This window comes from Chiloscyllium punctatum, chromosome 41, assembly GCF_047496795.1.
Source record: "Chiloscyllium punctatum isolate Juve2018m chromosome 41, sChiPun1.3, whole genome shotgun sequence".
Classification (NCBI taxonomy): domain Eukaryota; kingdom Metazoa; phylum Chordata; class Chondrichthyes; order Orectolobiformes; family Hemiscylliidae; genus Chiloscyllium; species Chiloscyllium punctatum.
Window position 1 is genome coordinate 54,606,698 of NC_092779.1, and position 19,554 is coordinate 54,626,251.

Genomic DNA, 19,554 nt, shown 5'->3' on the forward strand with positions numbered 1-19,554 from the left:
TCATCTAATGCCATGAGTGAGGTGCTGGAAGACTGAAGGATGGCTAGTGTGCCTTTATTTAAGGCAGGTTGCAATGAGCACCCTGGGAACTATAGGCCAGTGAGCTTGGCAAGTTGTGGGAGGGGATTCTGAGAGACAGGATTTGCATGCATTTGGAAAGGCGAGGACTGATTATGGATAGTCAGCATGGCTTTGGGCATGGGAAATTGTGTCTCAAACTTGACAGAATGTTTTTGAGGACATGACCAAGAAGATAGATGAGGGCAGAGCGGTAGACATTGTCTCCATGGACCTTTAGTAAAGCCTTTGACAACATTCCACATGGTAGACTGATTAATAAAGTTAGATCACATGGGTATCAGGGAGATCTTGCCAGTTGGATGCAAAATTGGCTTGGCGGTAGAAGACGGAGGGTATTGATGGAGGGTTGCTTTTGGACTGGACGCTTGTGACCAATGGTGTTCTGCAAGGATTGGTGTTGGATCCATTGTTGTTTGTCATTTATATAAATGATTTGAATGGGAATATTAGAAGGAATGGTTAGTAAGTTTGCAGATGACATAAAAATTGCTGGTATGGTGGACAGTGAAGAAGATTATCTAAGAGTTCAACGGGATCTTGACCAGCTGGGCCAGTGGGCTGAGGAGTGGCAGATGGAGTTGAATTTAGATGAATGTGAAGTAGTGCATTTTGGTAAGACAAACCAGGGCAGGACTTACACAGGACTTAGGGCCCTGGGGAATGTTGTTGAACAGAGAGATCGTGCGGTGCAGGTTCATAGTTCCTTGAAAGTGGTGTCACAAGTAGACAGGGTGGTGAAGAAGGAGCTGGCATGCTTGCCTTCATTGAACAGGAGTTGAGATCTCTACTTGCAATTATACAGGATGTTGGTGATGCCACTTTTGGAGTTCTGGTCGCATTGTTGTAGGAAGGATATTATTAAATTGGAGAGGGTGCAGAAAAGATTTACAAGGATGTTACTGGGACTGGAGGGTTTGAGTTATAAGGGCAGGCTGGATAGGTTGGGGCATTTTCCCCTGGAGTATAGGAGATTGAGGGTGACCTTTATAAAGGTTTATAAAATCACGAAGGGCATGGATAAAGTGAAGAGCAAAAGTCTTTTTCCATGGGTGGGGAAGTTCAGCTAGCAAGCATAATTTTAAGGTGAGAAGAGAAAGATTTAAAAGGGACCTGAGGGGCAACCTTTTTACACAGTGGTTTATATGTGGAATGAACTGCCAGAGGAAGTGATAGGTGCAGGGACAGTTATAACATTTAAAAGATATTTGGAAATGTACATGAATAAGAAGGTTTCAGAAGGATGTGGACCAAACACAGGCCAATAGGACTGGTTTAGTTTGGGAAACCTGGTTGGCATGGACGAGTTATACCAAAAGGGTCTGTTTCTCTGCTGTATGACTCTGACTCGATGATGTCATAATTGGTCTTAATGATGATGTCTGAGTGATGAATATTGATCAGGATATTGTGGAGAACTTACCTATGGTTAAAAATAACACTATCATGTCACTTGGGTTAGAGAAGAAGAGTCATTGGGGGGGTTGCTTGGGGGAGGGGTGGGTGGGGAGGTGTTGAACAAATGATGGAACCGTTATAGAGAGGCAAGTAGGAAAAGGCCTGTTTGTAGGAAATATTACCCTCGCAGACTGACCCAGCAGAGCAACCCAGCAATCTTTTGAGGAGCTGTTCATAAGCAGGCTGCTGCTACTTGTGGAGGCTGTCATTCAGCCGCATCCCCATCTGCATCAAGACCTGAAATCCACTGCTAGAGATTACACAGTCAAGGTCAGGGCAGGCTGAACTTCCTTCTCTGCAGCTCCTTAAAAAAATTACACAAGCAAGTTGATAACATCAGTCAGAATACAGGCCATGCTGGCAGCAAGCAAGTGCCAGACTTTCTTATTGAGAAAGATGTCTTCTTGGGCTTGTCTGTGGTTACTTGCAAAATCTATCACTGGTGTATCACTACTTCGAAAGAAAATATTCCAATAATAGCCCATTTCTTATCACTTGGTATCAAAAGCAAAAGAAAAACACTTCTTCAGTCAGTACAGGAAATGCAATTTAAATATTGCTTTTTATTAAATTAAGATATCCAAACTGTAAAATGTATAATTAACAGCATCAAGAAAGGCAAGTTTTTAAAATCTGTTTATAGAATGTTGGCATCACAGGCAAGGCCAGAATTTATAACAGATCGCTGGAGGAGCTGGTGGTGATCTGCCTTAAACTGTTACTGTGCAAGTTCCAATTCGTATTGTTCCAGATGACATTCGCCCAGTGATATTCCCCAAATTCACACACTAACATCATTTCTTACACTGTGTTCCTCAACCCCTACAGTGCTCTTTACACTTCATGTATTTCATGTCACTCATTTCTCACTCAGACCAGAATCAAACTCTTAAACTGACTGCTGTTTCAAGAAATGGGGCAAGGCATCGATAGCTACGCTAATCTCCTTTACTCTCTACAGCTGACCTCTCAATCATCACAACAACGGAGAGATTCTGTATCCCAGCAATGTCCAGTGTAGGTGGGTAGTCGCAGGATTTAGACTCGGCAGGCATGAAAGAATATATTGCCAAGTCAGAACAGCATGTGACATAGAAGGCAACTTGAGGTCATAGCATCCCATTTGTCTGCTGTTGTTGTTCTTCTGGGCAGTAGAGATTGTGATTTGGAAGGTGCCCTTAGACAGTACAGACCAGGTTATTGTACTTCACAAGAACTACTTTTTTGTTTTTTGCAAGTTCGAGCTACAGGTAAACAGTTATAAACCATCAGTATATAACACTACAGATTGAAACACTAATCTGCTTATAAACTCTTCCTAATGTGTGCGCACACACAGAAGGACATGGACAGAGAAAGATACATGAATGAAGGATAAAATGGAAAACATTTCTGTATTTTTTTATTCGCAAGATCTGTTGAGTTGGTTCTTGCTGACTGGAAGGTTCCTTCCCAGCTTTGCTTTTGAGTGCTTCCAGTGGTTTGAAAGAGGCACAGGATGGCTGGTTCACATATAAAAGTACTTCACTTACCAATTGTTATGCCACAGCTTACAACTGCTGAAGGAAAGATACACTATTTTTCTTCAGACTTAACATTGGTTTTTACGGCAGAGAGCAGAGATAGCTCCTGCGCTGGTGGAGATCTGATCACTTCTGTGTATCTTGTTCTCAGCTAGTGGGTTATCTGAGAACAAACCAGAGGGCAGATGATGTGAAAGGGAGTGTCCCCCTCCTTCCTGCCATCTTCATTTAGGTCAAAAAGGTACACCTGGCAACTCCTACCTCCTGCTCACACCGACTGTGGCTTGGTATGGGCAGCACATTATCCCAGTTTTAAGACTAAGATATAGGAGCAGAATTTAGGCCATTTGACCCATTGAGTGTGCTGCGCCATTTGATCATGGCTGATGTTTCTCAACCCCATTCTTCTGCTTCTCCCCATAACCCTTGGTCTCCATACTAATCAAGAACCTACCTATCCTATAATTATATTTATACTTAAATTATATCTTATATAACTATTATAACTTATCTATCTCTCTCTTAAATGCACTCAATGATTTGACCTCCACAATCTTTTGCAGCAATGAGTTCCACAGATTCAGCACCCTCTGGCTGAACAAATTTCTCCTCATCTCAGTTCTGAATGTTGGCCCTTCACTCTGAGGCTGTGCCCAATGATTCTAGTGTCTCCTACTAATGCAAACATCTTCCCCACATCGACCCTATTGAGGCCTCTCTTTGTACGTTCTAGTGAGATATCTCCTCATCTTTCTAAACTCCATCAAATACAGACCCAGAGTCCTCAACTGGTCCTCATATGGCAAACCTTTCATCCCTGTGTTCATTCATCTTAACCTCATCTGGACCTTCCCAACATCAGCACATCCTTCCTTAGAAATGGGACCCAAAACTGCTAGCACTATTCCAAATGCAGTCTGCTCAGAGCCTTATACAGCCTCCGCATTGCATTCCTGCTCTTGTATTCTCGCCTTCTTGAAATCAATGGTAACATTGCATTTGCCTTCCTAACTACCAGCTGAACCTGCATGTTAACCTTCAGAGAATCCTGAACTAAGACTCCAAAGTCCCCTAGTGCTTCAGATTTCCAAAGCCTTTCCCTATTTCAAAAATAATCTACACCTCTATTCTTCCTACCAAAATGCATAACCTTGCACTTTCCCACATTGTATCCCATCTGCCAATTCTTTGCCCACTGTCCTAGCCTACCCCAAGTCCTTCTGCAGCCTCCTGCTCCCTCAACACCACCTGTCCACCCACCTGTGTCATCTGCTTAGCAACAATGCCCTCAGTTTCTTTGTCCAGATAGTTAATGTAACATGTGAGTAATTGTGGTCCCAATACTGATCCCTATGGAACTCTGCAAGTCACTGGCTGCCATCATGAAAAAGAGTGTTTTATCCATACTCTCTGCTTCTGCCAATCCTCTATCCATGCCAGCATCTTTCCCCAGTAGAGAGTTCCTGACATGAAGAAGGATCCTGAATGATATGCTGAAGGTCCAGACAAGGTTTAGAAGAATGAACACTGATGAAAGGTTTGTCATATGAGGAGCAGCTGAGGACTCGAGTTCTGTACTTGATGCAGTTTAAAAGGATGAGGGGAGATCTCATTATACATTTCAATGAGAGGCCTCAATAGGGTGGATATGGGGAAGATGAGTGGGTAACTGGTGACTCCAGTTCACTGCTCGCTCCCCAGGACCTTCATCTTGGATATCTGGTGCCAACATCTCCGGGAACAGACCATGGGTAGCAGCCACAACCACACCCTGTCCTCAGATATTGGCATCTGATATGTATCAGCCAAACTGCATTAACATGGTCCATCTCCAATCAATTTACAGTATGTTTCTACACTTCAAAGTTACACTTTGGAGCACACAGGCACTATTCATTGCAATGCTGTTGCAAAGACTCTGCTCGTGCAGGGACAGTTACTCAGCTCATGGTGTGTATGTGGGAGCACTTCAGTGTTCTTTGCTTGCTGTCTTAGTGCCCACCCACTTTTCACCTGGATCTCACTTGCCATGTTTTTTTTTTGTGGATTTCCCCTGAAGCCAGAGTTTAAGGGTGTGCAGTACCTTTTGTCTTACTTGGCCCTGCAGACAGGAAGCCAGGCAGCGTGTTGTGCTTGTTAGTCAAGGGTTGGACAATTTGGAATGTAGCACATTCCTGTCTCAATGTCACACCAACTGCATGCTCCAGCAAACACCGTGTATGTGCATCAACCAAATGGCCACATCTCAAAGTCGAAGAGTTCTATTAACTCTGCGGGCTGACATGCAGTCCACGAAAGGTCTTGTTCAATTTTGGGCGGGGTGGGGAGGGGGGGGGGGGGGGGTGGGGAGGTGGGGTGGGGAGGTGGGGTGGAGGGGGAGGTAGGGGGAGGAGTGTGGGTGTTCAGGGGCCACTTGAGGCGGTCTTGGTCAGGATCTTGTCCTCGTGATGGGTGAGGAACTGAATGTCAGGCACCCCACCTCCTGCTTTTGCTCTTTCTACCCACCTGAGGGACATTTTCTCGTGAAATGAAAGAAGGGGAGGGACTGAGTGAGATGGAAGTGACTGGAACAGCATTTAGTGCTGGTGTAGGTGGGGAAAAAGTGGGATGAGGTGTCCTGAGTGTGAGTAGGAGGTGCAGAGGCCATGCAGGGAAAGTAGTCTGGGAGTTTGGATGGGTGAGATGAGTAAGGGATGTTGCAGGCAACATTGAGGTGGACAATAGCACGAGAAAAGCCACTAGCCCTCCCATCAAGAAACTTGGAGAAAATGACATTTAGCCAATTTCTGATAAGATTCAGTCCTTTGTCTACAAATACTATTATTCATTAAAATGTGCCCCACTAAATGCTTTATAAAATTAAGTGTATTTATTTACACTGCAGGTTTAACCTCAGATGGGTTTTGCATCAAGTCTACAATCGTAGTATAAATGGATCATTAAATATTCTTGTTAATTGTATCAAAATACACTTGATAGCTTTATCCATGTTGTTTGCTGATCCAACAGTTTTGGGCAAGGTGTCTCATCCCAGTGTACCTTTCCAAATAGGTAAATTCATAAGTGCTAAATAATAGTACAGTCTTTGCTTTAAAGTAATGACATCTGAATAATTCCTGCAGTTTTTGATCTGGAAATGTAGCAAGGAAGGATGTCAGATAAATTGTGAGCTGCAACAAGTTGCCAGCTCATTTTTGCATTCTTGTTCAAGGATATTTGAAGGAGACCTATTCAATTATGCTCAGTACCATTATCAACTACTTAGTGTAGAACACTGCAAAAATCACGTCTCTGAGTATCCGACGGTTCTCTTAATTGTTCGGATTACACAGCTATCCTATTGATGTAATATAAGTTTGATTTGCGCTGAGGTTTATAGCCATAATTAGAAGGCTGTTAAAGGATGAAGTGAATTGGATTTGTGGTATCTATTGAGGAATTACAAATGTTGCAGCATCTTTAGCATTCAAAGCTTCATAAAGATTCTTCCCCTTCGGGGCCGTAATTTATTATTTGTTGTGGCTTTATTTGCAGTTACAACTTCATTGTTTAACTTATTTTCTTCAAGGCCATTGCTCTAGAAAATTTGCTAAAGTGAGACTGATGTTTTTTTTATGGGATGCTTCCAAGAATCCCAAATTCTATGATCTAATTGCTAAATGTTTTTAAATTTTGCGAGAGTGAGCCCATTAGAAGATTCTTGTATCTTTATATCTGTTCTGCTTTGTTTAAAAAAGCATTTTTATTGATTAATATTTTTCTCCTCCGAGTTGGACTTTCCTCATTGCTTGATTGCAAAAGAGCAAATTTCCTACAGATTCCTCAAGTCCAACCTGTGTCAGTCTTGAATCAGTGATACTTTGGTCTCTAAGTCAGAATTTGTGCATTTACTTCAGACCAGTAAACCTGAATGTGAAATCAAGACTGACTTTACTGCAGTACGCAGGGAGTGCTGTGATCTCAGGTCATAATAAATAATTCCATGGCATTGATCAAAGGAAAATAAGGGAGTTCTTCCCAGTAAACTAGCTATCATTTATTCATCACCCAACTAAAAGCAAATGACCTGGTCATTTATATTACTGCCATCTGTGAAACCTTGCTTTGGACAAATTAGTTGCTACTTTCCAATAACACAACATTGTCTTTACTTAAGGATTTCATTAGTTGTGAAGCACTCCTCAACATCCAATTTTCATGAAAGATGCTATGCAAATGTGAATGACAATGGCAATTTAAGTCAAGTTACAAATTGATAAAACATTGGACTTTTTAATAAATTGGCACATATTTCTGCCATAGCAGTTTGAAAAGAAATGAAGGACTTATGTATATATACTGCACTTTTCTTATGCCAGAGTATCTCCAAATGCTTTACAGAAAAATGGCCTACTTTTGAAGTGTAATCACTGTAGGAACTTATGAAATGCAGCAACTAATGGTCCTTTGAAAACTTATCACACAAAAAAAGTTAATTATTACATGTGGATTGAAGAATAAATATCTGCTTGATAGGGATAACTTTGTGGCTTTTCTTTGGGATCTTTTACATCCGCCAAAGTGTGCAGCCAGGGTTTTGATTTAATATTTCGTCTGAAAAATGCCACTTCTGACAATGCTGCAGTTCCCCAGTAGTGCACCAGTTTTAGTATTCAAGTCCTCGAATGAGTGAGTCCCATGAACCGTGGCTGATAAAAGGATTTCAGTAAAGAGAGGATTTGAATTAGAATCTCAGGACTGAATTTATGGTTTCTTGGCTGAATCTGAATTATGTTGAGTTTTGTGGATGGATAACCACTGGCAAGGCCTTGCAAGTTTTAGCACCATATTTTACCAAACCTGCATCATTAACAACCTACTCTTCTCCTCTGGTGTGCTTCACATCTGATTCCTGCCCTGTTTTACCACGCACCGTTCCCAGAACAACTCACTACTCAGAAGAAATCCCAGAATTCACCTTGTACCCACCCATCTTACAAGCCCATTGTGAACCCAGCGAAGCATGGTCAGCCTGGAGATACCGTGAATGGTTTCTGATATTTGCCCTGGAAATGGCAGACAGGGAGATTGTTCAGTCCATTGTGACTCTATACCTTGACGTGCAGCATTGAAGTGCAAAATAATCCTGTAAGTGGATCAGAGATGAGGGCTGTTAGAGAAAGGCACATGTCAGATGAGAATGTTGATGTCCATGGATGTGATTTGGAGATGCCGGTGTTGGACTGGGGTGTACAAAGTTAAAAATCACACAACACCAGGTTATAGTCCAACAGGTTTAATTGGAAGCTGTTGGACTATAACCTGGTGTTTTGTGATTTTTTTTATTCATGGATGTGGGTTGCATGTAGCATGTTAGCCCATGGGCGGTGCCTTGGGATGTTGGTATCCATGTCCAACATAGAGGTCCTTTGGAGTATTGCAGCAAGCTGAATTCGCCAGGTGCCTGTTCTGGTTTCCTTATCCAATTTTAGACCATAAGACTATAAGACATAGATGTGGAAGTAAGGCCATTCGGCCCACCGAGTCCACTCCACCAATCAATCATGGCTGGGCATTTCAACTCCACTTACCCGCATTCTCCCCGTAGCCCTTAAATCCTTGTGACATCAAGAATTTATCAATCTCTGCCTTGAAGACATTTAGCATCCTGGCCTCCACTGCACTCCGCGGCAATGAATTCCACAGGCCCACCAATCTCTGGCTGAAGAAATGTCTCTGCATTTCTGTTCTGAATTTACCCCCTCTAATTCTAAGGCTGTGTCCACGGGTCCTAGTCTCCTCGCCTAACGGAAACAATTTCCTAGCGTCCCACCCTTTCCAAGCCATGTATTATCTTGTAAGTTTCTATTTGATCTCCCCTTAATCTTCTAAACTCCAATGAGTACAATCCCAGGATCCTCAGCCATTCCTTGTATGTTAGACCTACCATTCCAGGGATCATCTGTATGAAATTTTCTCAATGTCTAGCTTGCTTAATGTATTTAGTAAGATAGAATGCTGAATATTGATGAGGCAAGTTGTTTAAACTATTTTAATCACTCTCAATTGGCAACTCACCTCTGTCTAATGAGAATTTTGCCTCATCACCTTGAAAAGCTTACAAGATGGAATGAGAAATGACTGAGTTAGAGATGGGCCTCACTCTGGCTTCTTGTCTGATTCCACCACAAATCTCACCATAGCTCATATCCCTGAGAGCCCTATAAGATTCTTCCTTTAATGTGAAGTTGTTCTCTTCTCAGGTAGAGCGAAGTTATATGTTTAGAAGTAAAATACTCTATGCAATCCTTTCTATAGATTCTGAAGTTAAATAAGTAAAAATGAGCTTTCATTATAAATTGTTGTTTAGTATCTATAAGCTATATAATTCTGTAACACTATAAATTGTTGTATCGGTTAAGAGCAAGTTCAAGGTTAGTTGTAATACCTTCCATATTTGAATAAAAATGGATAGGAAAAGATGCTCTGGTCATCAAATCTGATCCACACAATTATCGAGGGTTTCACATTATAATATTTGCACTTTCCAGCCCTCACAAAGTCATACAATATCAGAGACCTAGACCAGTTGCAGTTAGAAGTGGGATAAGATCTAGAAAATTTTTCTCTAATCCCTTAAGTGATCAAAATTAGCCTAGGAGACCACTCCAGTCCTGCTTCACGTTTTACTGTAAGAACGGTTTGTATGAGATGATCACTCCCAGTTGGAAACACTACCAGCTCTTTCTTGAAGGAATCAATCACATTATTGTTCACTGTGTGAGCTCGTAAGCTGTGTGAATTCCAGAGATCCCCCAATAGATTTCAGTCAAGGTTTCTATGCTGAGATCGGCCATTTCAATATGATACTGATTGGCAGCTGTAGATTAGCAACCCACACCGACCAGCAAGTGGAAGGATTTTGGAAAATTCTGCATTTTCTGCAAAAGTCCATGTGTTGAGGTTAAATGCACTTTCTCTTATAGTTTGCTGCATTCACTGAAGATTCACATAAACCCTGCCCAATAGCTGTGTTATGATTCACAGTCAGTGTATCAATATATTTAAGATATATGCTTTTGATATATCATGTGATATATTAGCATGTGACCTGAAACTGGAAAGATCTCATGCCATTTTATTTGGGATAACCTGCAGCACAACATACTATTGAAAGTTGATGTCTTTTGTAACCAAATAGCTTAATGTGAGCTCAGATGTAATGTGAATAGGATATCTATATATTAATGAGCTGCAGAGACCTGTGTCGAATTTTTCAATACCATGATATCCATACCTGGTTTCTTATGTAATGAGGGATAACATCAGCATTGCCACATTACATAAAATATCTTGCTAGCAGAAAGACCACACCTCAAGTTGGTATGATTTGACAAATATTCAGTATGTATTAATATCAGATCCTGTAATCCAACACTGAGTTTCATTTAATCTTGACAAGAAGCATTGGTGTCTAGTTGTCCATGGGCTGCTTTTTTGGAGTCAACATTTATACAAAGATTTTGGATACATTTGGAACAGGTGTTACTTGAGTTCGTACTCAGTTAGCGACGGTCTAGATCAGTTAATATTCAGTTTGCTGAAAATCTCAATTTGAATTTACAGTACAGTCTTGGCAGTATGCTTGTGGTTAAATGTGAAATGCCATGTGTAGGACAGTAACTGTTGTTAGGCTCAACTGACTTTAATTTGGAAGAATATGTACTGAAGTTGATGCCCTTGGGCTCAATTAAGGCTCACTTACACAATCCCAACACTGGGTCATTCCCTGTTATTTTGGTTCACTTACACAATACTGAATATTGCTGCTGAGCTGAAGTGCATGTTATCACCTGTGAAGGGTTTTCTTGTGGAGATATGCACTGACTGGTTGCAGATATTCAGAGTTGGCGTATTGTATTCTGCTCCTGCTGCAGAAGGTTTATATGGTTTTTATTTGTCAAGAAATCTGCCTGACACTGATTCTGAAGCCACGTGTTCAAATGAGAAGACAGCGCAGGTTACAAATATAAAACTGCAGAGGTCAAAATCTCCATAGAAATGTTAAATAACAAGATTTGGTGCAAATGGAGTAAGAGTAGCTTTTACTATTCACCAAACAAATAGTTCTGAGAGGATTGACAATGAAAATTTCTAATTATCAGATATCTGATCCAGCATGATATGTCATACAGGAAGATTTGTTGTCTCTGAGCAAAGCAAATAGCACAGAGTCTCTAACTTCAAAATAATCTGCAATATTAATTTTCTTTTGAGGGAATGACATCTTACATTTCAGTTTTATTTTAGCACTAGAGGGTTTGCCAGAAATTATCTATTGCACCATTCAAACCCAATTGCAAGAGCTCTAAATTTTTCATTCATTCTTTAGAATTAAATTCTAAATTCATGCCATGACAGTGATATCTGCAATATTGGAAAGTGCTGAAATAGGTCATAATCAATTAATTAGCTAATCCTTTTTTTTAAATAAAGAGCATTTTCAAGAAGGCAACCTGTAACTGGAATACTACAGGGATCAATGTTAGGGCCACAGTTATTTACAGTGTATATTAATGACATATGAGGAAAGTGAAGTTGGAGGATGGTGCAAAAATAAGTGGGAAGGCAAGTGGTTAAAATAACTCAAAATAGACAAGAAATGTTGGGAAACATGGGAAATGTGAGGTTATACACTTTGGCAGGAAGAAGAGGAGCTGAATGTTATTTAGATGGAGAAAGACAGCAGAAAGCTACAAAAAAAAAGGAGATTTTGGGACCTTGTGCATAAATCTCAAAAGTTATCTTCCAAGTTCAGCAGGTAATTGGAAAGGCAAATGGAATGTAGGCCTTTATTTCAAAGGGAGTGAAGCATGAAAATAAAGAGGTCTTGCTAAAACTATACAAGACAGTGGTCAGACCCCACCTGGAATACTTTGAATAGTTTTAGCCCCCTTAAATACGGAAAGATATATTGGCATTGGAGAAAGTTCATTATATTGATCTCCAGTATAGAGGGACTGCTTTATGAAGACAGGTTGAGTAGTTTGGGCCTGTATTCATTTGTCTTTAGAAGAAAGAGTGGTGACTTTATTGAAATACACATGATTCTAAGGGGATTTGACAGGAAATATGCAGTTAAGTACTTACTGGAAAGTCTAGGGTCAGGGTGTAGAATCTCAAATTGAAGGATCGCACATTTAAGACAAAAACGAGCAATTTCTTCTTTCAGAGTGCAGTGAATCTGCAGAATTCTTGACCATAGAGAGCTGTCAAGGCTGAGTCATTAAGCATATTTAAGGATGAGATGGACAAAATTTTAATCAGGAAGGGAATCTAGCATTATGGGGAAAAGGAGTGAAAGTGTTGTAGAGGGTGATCAGATCAGTTGTCATCCCATTGAATTGCACAGCAGACTGAGTGGGCTGAATGGTCGTCTTCTACATCCTATGGGCTTATTCAGATCTCCAGCATCTACAGCACTTTCCTTTAGTTTGATCATGATCTAACCTATTAAAATAAGATTGGCCACCTGTGTATAACTCTTAGAGCTTTTATTTTTGTATCAAGCACATCTGCTGATTTAAGACCAACTTGATCAAAGTTCCAATTTGCTTTTCCATGCTGCTACAACACAGCTACTTGCTGTAGTATGTGACCTGAAACTTAATTGATCTAATCTGATGTGCAAAGGACCAGGATGGGAAATATGCAAGTTGGGTAAAGGATACTTGCCTTTCACTGTGAGTTTTACTGCCATACAACACACACCAGAGAGGCAAAGTGACAGCCTTGTGGTGTTATTGCTAAGCTGTTAATCCAGAGACCGAGGTAATGTCCTGGGGACCTGGGTTCAAATCCCACCACAGCAGATGGTGGAATTTGAATTAAATCAAATTTTGGAATTAATAGTCTAATGATGACAATGAATCAATTGTCAGAAAAACTCATCTAGCTCGCTATTCTCCTTTTTATGGAAGAAAATTGCTGTCCTCAACTGGTCTGACCTGCATATGACACCAGACCCTCAGCAACGTGGTTGAGTCTTAAACCCAACACGGGCCATTAGGGATGGCAATAAATGATGGCCCAGCCAGTAACACCCTCATCCCATGAATGAATAAAAATAGACACAACTACAGCAAGGCAGTCAAGGACACTAAATTTAATTTGTATTAAAGTAGTAATGTCAGAAACATTATGGGCAAATGTAATGTGATTAATGGACAATTAAAAAGATAAAACAAACAGTTTAACAGAAGAAGATTGAAGACTTCTAAGATTGTGATAAGAATGAGGCATTAAGAATTTAGACCACAACTTTGTTGGGAAGATTTATTAATCAGCAGTCCTAAAGTTTTGATGCAAAATCGAGGAAGCATACATCTCATATGATTTAGTTTGTGAAGTATGGGAAAGTATCCATTTTGCCCATGAGAAAGCAGAAATAGTTTATTTTGCCTGCAGAAGGTGAGAAACCATCGTTTGACTGCAAAAAGGCCATCAGACTCTCTATTTAATAGCATGAATTAATATGACAAATTATAGAACAGTACAATAGAGTTATTCTAATAAAGTTTAACATTTTGTAGGATAAATTGATACAGCATTGCTACATCAATGTCATATTGATATAGCATTGAAGCTTAAAGATTAAAGCTTTAAAAAAACTACAGAATTCCAATATTGCAATTTAAAAGCTCACAAAACAATGAAAATAAAGTGGTGTTGCTATTTATAGAAGTAGACGTCTTCCAAAGGAAGAGATTAAACCAACATTGACTGAGTACAGGATTAAAAGCTTTAAAGCCCAAAATACAGCAGCATTTGGATACTGCAGAATTTAAAACCTCTTTAAAGGAAGATGAATAAATAATTGTATTAAGAAGTCAAAGTAGGAAAAATAATACCGCCACAAAGATTTAATATCATAGATGGGCCAAACAGAGCACAGGTTTGGGGATCTTCAAGAAAACATTTCATTGCAAGACATTCATCGGGGTAATTGGTAATTCAACTGACTTGAGTTTCACAGGGCCAGGTTTTGTCAATGGATAGCTCAGTAATTTTAGGCTTGATATTGAGGTTAGTTTTACTGTCTAAATAGATCAGAAACCATAGCTGAAGAAACAGAAGTTACATGAAGCTACATGGTCCTGGAATAACTCTTAACATTAAATATACAGTATAAATAAAACTGCAATATAAAATATATCATATTAGTAGACATTGCATATAATCAGTCTCTTTCTTGAGCAGGAAGGCATATTATGGTCTTAATTGTATTCCAAAAAATGAAGAACTTGAACAACACGAGTAAAAGCTCCTTTGAGATGGAGCATCCTAACTTTGCTCACAAGGTTAGGGAAACTCAACACTGGGTACATCTGGCAAGCCAAACTATTATGTTTCTACACATCAAGGAACATTGCACATCTCTTAATGACCCATGTTCAGAAACACCAGAATAGCCACCACATCCTTGGTGACATAACTCTTTCTAATGGGTCTCTCAAAATATTCATTAACTTACACTTCAGCACGGCAATAGTGAGGGAGAATTCACCCTTAAAAAGAGGAATTGGCATCAGCACTCTAATGCAATGCCAGCTGATGGTGGTTGGTTGCAAACCAAAACATCACCCACAAAGAAATAAAAATGAATGGCTTTATTGTACACAGGTCAATGGATTACATAATTATGTGTAGACAACAAACTCTTTTGGAATAGCTTCACTTGAGTTGGCAAACCTAATCCAAACCTGTGGATCATAATAATTTGGCTGTGTCTCAGTTGTTGCATTCTTGTCACATAGTTAGGAGGTTAATGGTTCAATTCCACTCCAGAAATGTAAACATAAAGTTTAGGCTGACACTGCTGTGTGGCAGTGAGAGAAATGTGCTGTACTTGGTCTAAAAAAAAATGGTCTATTTTGGATGAGAGATAAAGCCGAGGTTCTGACAACTCCCTCAGGTGGATGTGAAATATCCCATGCAGGCAGTTAAGGAAGAACAAGGGAGTTCTCCCTTGTGTCTTATGCCTCAACACCATTACTAAAGCAATATCTGATAATTTTCTCATTGCCATCTGTGGGAATTTGCTGTGCACTATATTAGCCGACCCATTTTCGACATGATAACAGTGACTACATTTTACAAAAGTTCTGCATTGCCCGTAAAATGTTTTCGGGCATCTTGAGATTGTGAAGTGTAAATGTAATGATCTAAATGGAAGTCTTTTCCTGTTTTGGATTGAATATACTGGTTCATCAATTAATCATGTCATCTTTTATTGTTTGTTCATGAGTATCACGAGCTAAGCCAGTATTTATTGTCCCTCCCTATTTGCCCTGAAGAGGTTATGAGCTACGTTCTATCTGGAATAATTAAAATGTTTCTCCAGTAAATTGTTTAAATTATTTGTTGACAAACAGCTTATGGATAAATTAAAGCTAGCAGCTATTCTTTCTCTAATAGTATTGTGACTGTAGGATCTAGGACAAGTGCAATTCATTCCACAACAATTTTCATATATTTATGCAGATGGAGCAGTGTTAACTGTTTTTTTTTACATTTTTAGTATGCACTCAGAGGAGTTAGGTGTAAAATCAGAAAAGATCAACTATTTGGAGTTTTTAAAAACTGCTAAAATGCAGCTTTAATGCAAATGCAAAACATGCTCAGAGACTTTGTCTCCAATCAAAATTTCTCTTTTGCAGTTCTGTGCAGAATTGAATCAGCCAATGCTGCCAAATGTTCGTAAGTGGAAAAGTCCCAGAGGATGTTGGAAATGTGCTGTATCCGAGAAACCATCTGTACAGATGCATGAGGTATGCTCCCTGCAATGCAAATCTTAGTTTAAACATAAGTCATTGACTCTTCAAAACTTCTCATATTTTGTTAAAACATGCAGTTTTGAATGGATTGAGAAACAGGTAGTTTTATGTGGGACACAATAACGATGCTTTCTGACTAAAGTTTGGCAATGCCAGTGAATCAGGTCTTGACTAAATCAAGGGATGTTTCTTGCTTCTTTATGCCAGTAACTGCCAATTTGATCCTGAATCATCAGCATTTACTTCTGATTGGCAATGTCTCCCAAAATCTCCCAATTGATGTTCATCTTGTTGACTCCTGGTACCATTCTGAATGTGAAATGCAGGTTTGTGCCAAACATTAGGATGTGTTTATTTATGTACATAAGTGTTGCACAAGGTGAGAGGTGATTACGATCTGCTGTTCTTCTTTTTCCTCCACTATCTCCAATTTTGTGTTCAAGCAACATTAGTTCAGTATTATTAAAGGAATACTCATTAGTATTTCAGTTCTAGCCTAAAAGTCCTTTATGCAAAGAACTTGTATTTATATAACACCATTTACATCCTTGTGATATCTAAAATATTTCATAGCAAATAAATTACTTTGTGATATTGAACTTGTACCGAGATGGCATCTTCAATACCACAGCACTTCCTCAGTACCCCCCAGTGATTCATCAGCTTGTGTCATGCAGCTCAAGACTTGCAGTGGAATTTGGTCTCAAGATTATTCAAGACTGACCCATAAGATACCAAAACACATTTACTAGAAAATGTGCTTAGCAGTAAGAGAAATGTTAGTGATTTGCTCCCAATCTTTGATACCTGTGCCTATCTCTCTATTTTCGCTTCTGCTTTTGAATTTTACTTCTATCTTCTTTACTTCTCCAAGACTACTTTTTCTACAAATGTACATCATAGAAGTAGAAGTAGACCATTTGTCCCCAAAAGGATGCTCCTTCATTTAATAAGATCAGAGTTTTTCAGATTGTATTTTGAATTCCACATTCCCATCTACCTCCAATAACCTTACATTCCCTTGCCTGACAAGAATCCATCTTAAAAAAAATTCAATAACTTTGTCTCAGAAGACAATGGAGGCAATTTCACAACCTTCAAAATAAGAAAAATTCCTTCTAGCAAAGTCTAACCCCCAACTCACTTAGAACTACACTTTGAAAATTGGAGTTCCAAGCTCTCTAAATGTTTCCCTCCATTTTCACAATATTTCCACAGGTTCTGATTTGTTTAATTGCACTAACACTTTGAGCTTTGCCCTAGACCGAATACCTTCTCTATCACCCAGCTGTTCTACTCCATCCAAGGAATGTAGATCTTCATGGATATGGTTTAGTCATCCATTGCCAGATTTGCCAAGGCCATGGAAAGAACGATTGGGACTTGCTCTCATAAGTTAAAATTGCTTATATGAATCATTGATGAATACATTCCACACAAACTTTCTCCAAAGTTTCCTGCTGCCTTAACCCTGAACATAGCTTTCTCTCATTCCTGTGCAACTCTCCTCATCGAGAGAAGCACTTGTAATGGTTCCTGCTCCCATATCATTACCTACAATGTCTACTAAGGCTTGATCCTGGCCTCAACCTATTTCCAAGCTACCAAAACAGACATTGCAGGAAAAACTCAACAGATCTGGCAGCATCTCTGGAGAGAAAGCAGAGTTAACATTTTGGGTCCAGTGACCTCCTTCAGAATTGACGAATGTATCATTTTAATTAAAGGTAGATTAGCAGGAGGCTGGAAAAACACAACAAGCCAGGCATCAGGTGGTGAAGTCAAATTAATGACTGAAGTAAGGAATCGTACACATTGTCTCATTTTATTGTTGTTAATCTGGAAAGAGGTGGTACTAACTGGGATAGGGAATAGATTTCCTAATTAATTTTATATACCAAATAATCTTAATGTTTAATAATGATCGAACTTGATAAAAATTAATTAAACTTCTGTCAAACATATCTAAGACTTGGAGATGCTGGTGTTGGACTTGGGTGGACAAAGTTAAAAATCACACAACACCAGGTTATAGTCCAACAGGTTTATTTGGAAGCACTAGCTTTTGGAGCACTGCTCCTTCTTCAGTAGTTGTGGAGAAACATATCTAAAGTTTTTCTTCCAAATCTTTGTCACTTTTATTCTTCCCATTATAAATTATTTTATCTGCATATAGTGTCAACCTTGATTCAGTGATCGCAATCTCACCTCTGACTTGAGCACATGATTAATACAGGCAGGTGTATCAATGCCGTACTGCTATTGACTTCAGGTGAAGTCTCTAATCTCCTCAACCTAGAGATGTGCAGTAGTGACTTTTGATTCCAACTTAGTGGCCCACGTGAAATCTGGTGAAATACATGGTGTCATATTTGTAATCAAAGGATGAATGGCTTTGTTTGATCTCCTGTGACCACCTTCATGATCATTAGGCATTCCAAAACGCATCATAGAACAGAATCTTAGAAAGTTTATGGTGCAGATAAAGGCCATTTGGCACGACATATCTGATCCATCTGAAACAAAATGAGCCACCAACCTCATCACACCTTTCACCCTTTAGTCCATAGCTCGGCACTTGAGGTGCATATCCAGATATCTTTTAACTGGATTATGAGTTTCTGTCCTCACTATTGTTTGAGGCAATATACACTATATCTCCACCATCCTCTGGGTCATATTTTTCCTGATCTCCCTTTTTATATTTCCATCAATCATTTTAAATTTTGCCCATCAGTTGTTGGACCTGTCTGCTAACATAAGGAGTCTGCTTTCACCCACTTTCTTCAAGCCCTGTACCTTCAGGGATCTGTGGATATACACTCAAGGTCCCTCAAATCCTCTACAAATGTCAATATTCTCCCACTAATTATGTATTGATTTGCCCTGTTTTACTTCCCCCATGTGCATTCACCTCTCAGTTCTGTGTTGAATTCCATCTGCCACTTTACTGTACAGAAAAGTAAGTACTTTTTTTGAGGTTTGGCCAATGTATATTGATAATGGAAATGAAGCACCCAGTTTCTATGCAGCTAAATCACACAAGCAGTATTCAGGAAATGCCATGATTGATTGCAGGTATTTTATTTATTATCTTTGATGAATGAATGCCAGCAGCTTGCTTGTACTTTTTGAGAAACTTAATCCCCATCTTCCTTGCCTTAGGGCAATTGCAGGAAAGTTATAGAGGCTTGGAGTTCTGGAGTTGGACAGAATGGAAGTAGACCCTTTGGTCTGATCAGACCATGCTGACCATAATCCCAACTCAATTAGTCCCACCTGCCTGGGATGGCCAATGTCCCTCCAAACCGTTCTTATTCATGTACTTATCCAAATGTCTTTTAAATATTGTAACTCTACCTGCATCCATCCTTTTGTCTGGAAGTTCATTCCACACATGAACCACCCTCATATTATTTTTAAATCTTTCTCCATGCACCTTAAAAATATGTCCCCTAGTCTTGAAATCACCCATTCGAGGGAAAAGACACCTGCTATTCACTTTATCTATGTCTCATGATTTTATAAACTTCTGCAAAGTCACTCCTCAACCTCCTGTGCTCTAGTGAAGAAAAAAGTCTCCTCTCTTTATAACTCAAGCCCTCCATCTGCCACTCCTCAGCCCATTGACTCAATTGATCACAATCTGTTTGTAATCTGAGCTAACCTTCTTCACTGTC

At 39.5% G+C, this 19,554-nt stretch overlaps 1 protein-coding gene across 4 annotated transcripts in view; it reads left to right on the forward strand.

The window, feature by feature from the left end:
* Nucleotides 1–19,554, forward strand: part of LOC140465081 (endonuclease/exonuclease/phosphatase family domain-containing protein 1-like) — a 155,262-nt gene that overhangs the window by 103,465 nt on the left and 32,243 nt on the right. For all 4 annotated transcript variants that reach the window (XM_072560933.1, XM_072560937.1, XM_072560935.1 and 1 more), the window contains one exon: nt 15,758–15,868. In XM_072560933.1, the coding sequence (XP_072417034.1) occupies nt 15,758–15,868 (111 nt within the window). The remainder of the gene's footprint in view (nt 1–15,757; nt 15,869–19,554) is intronic.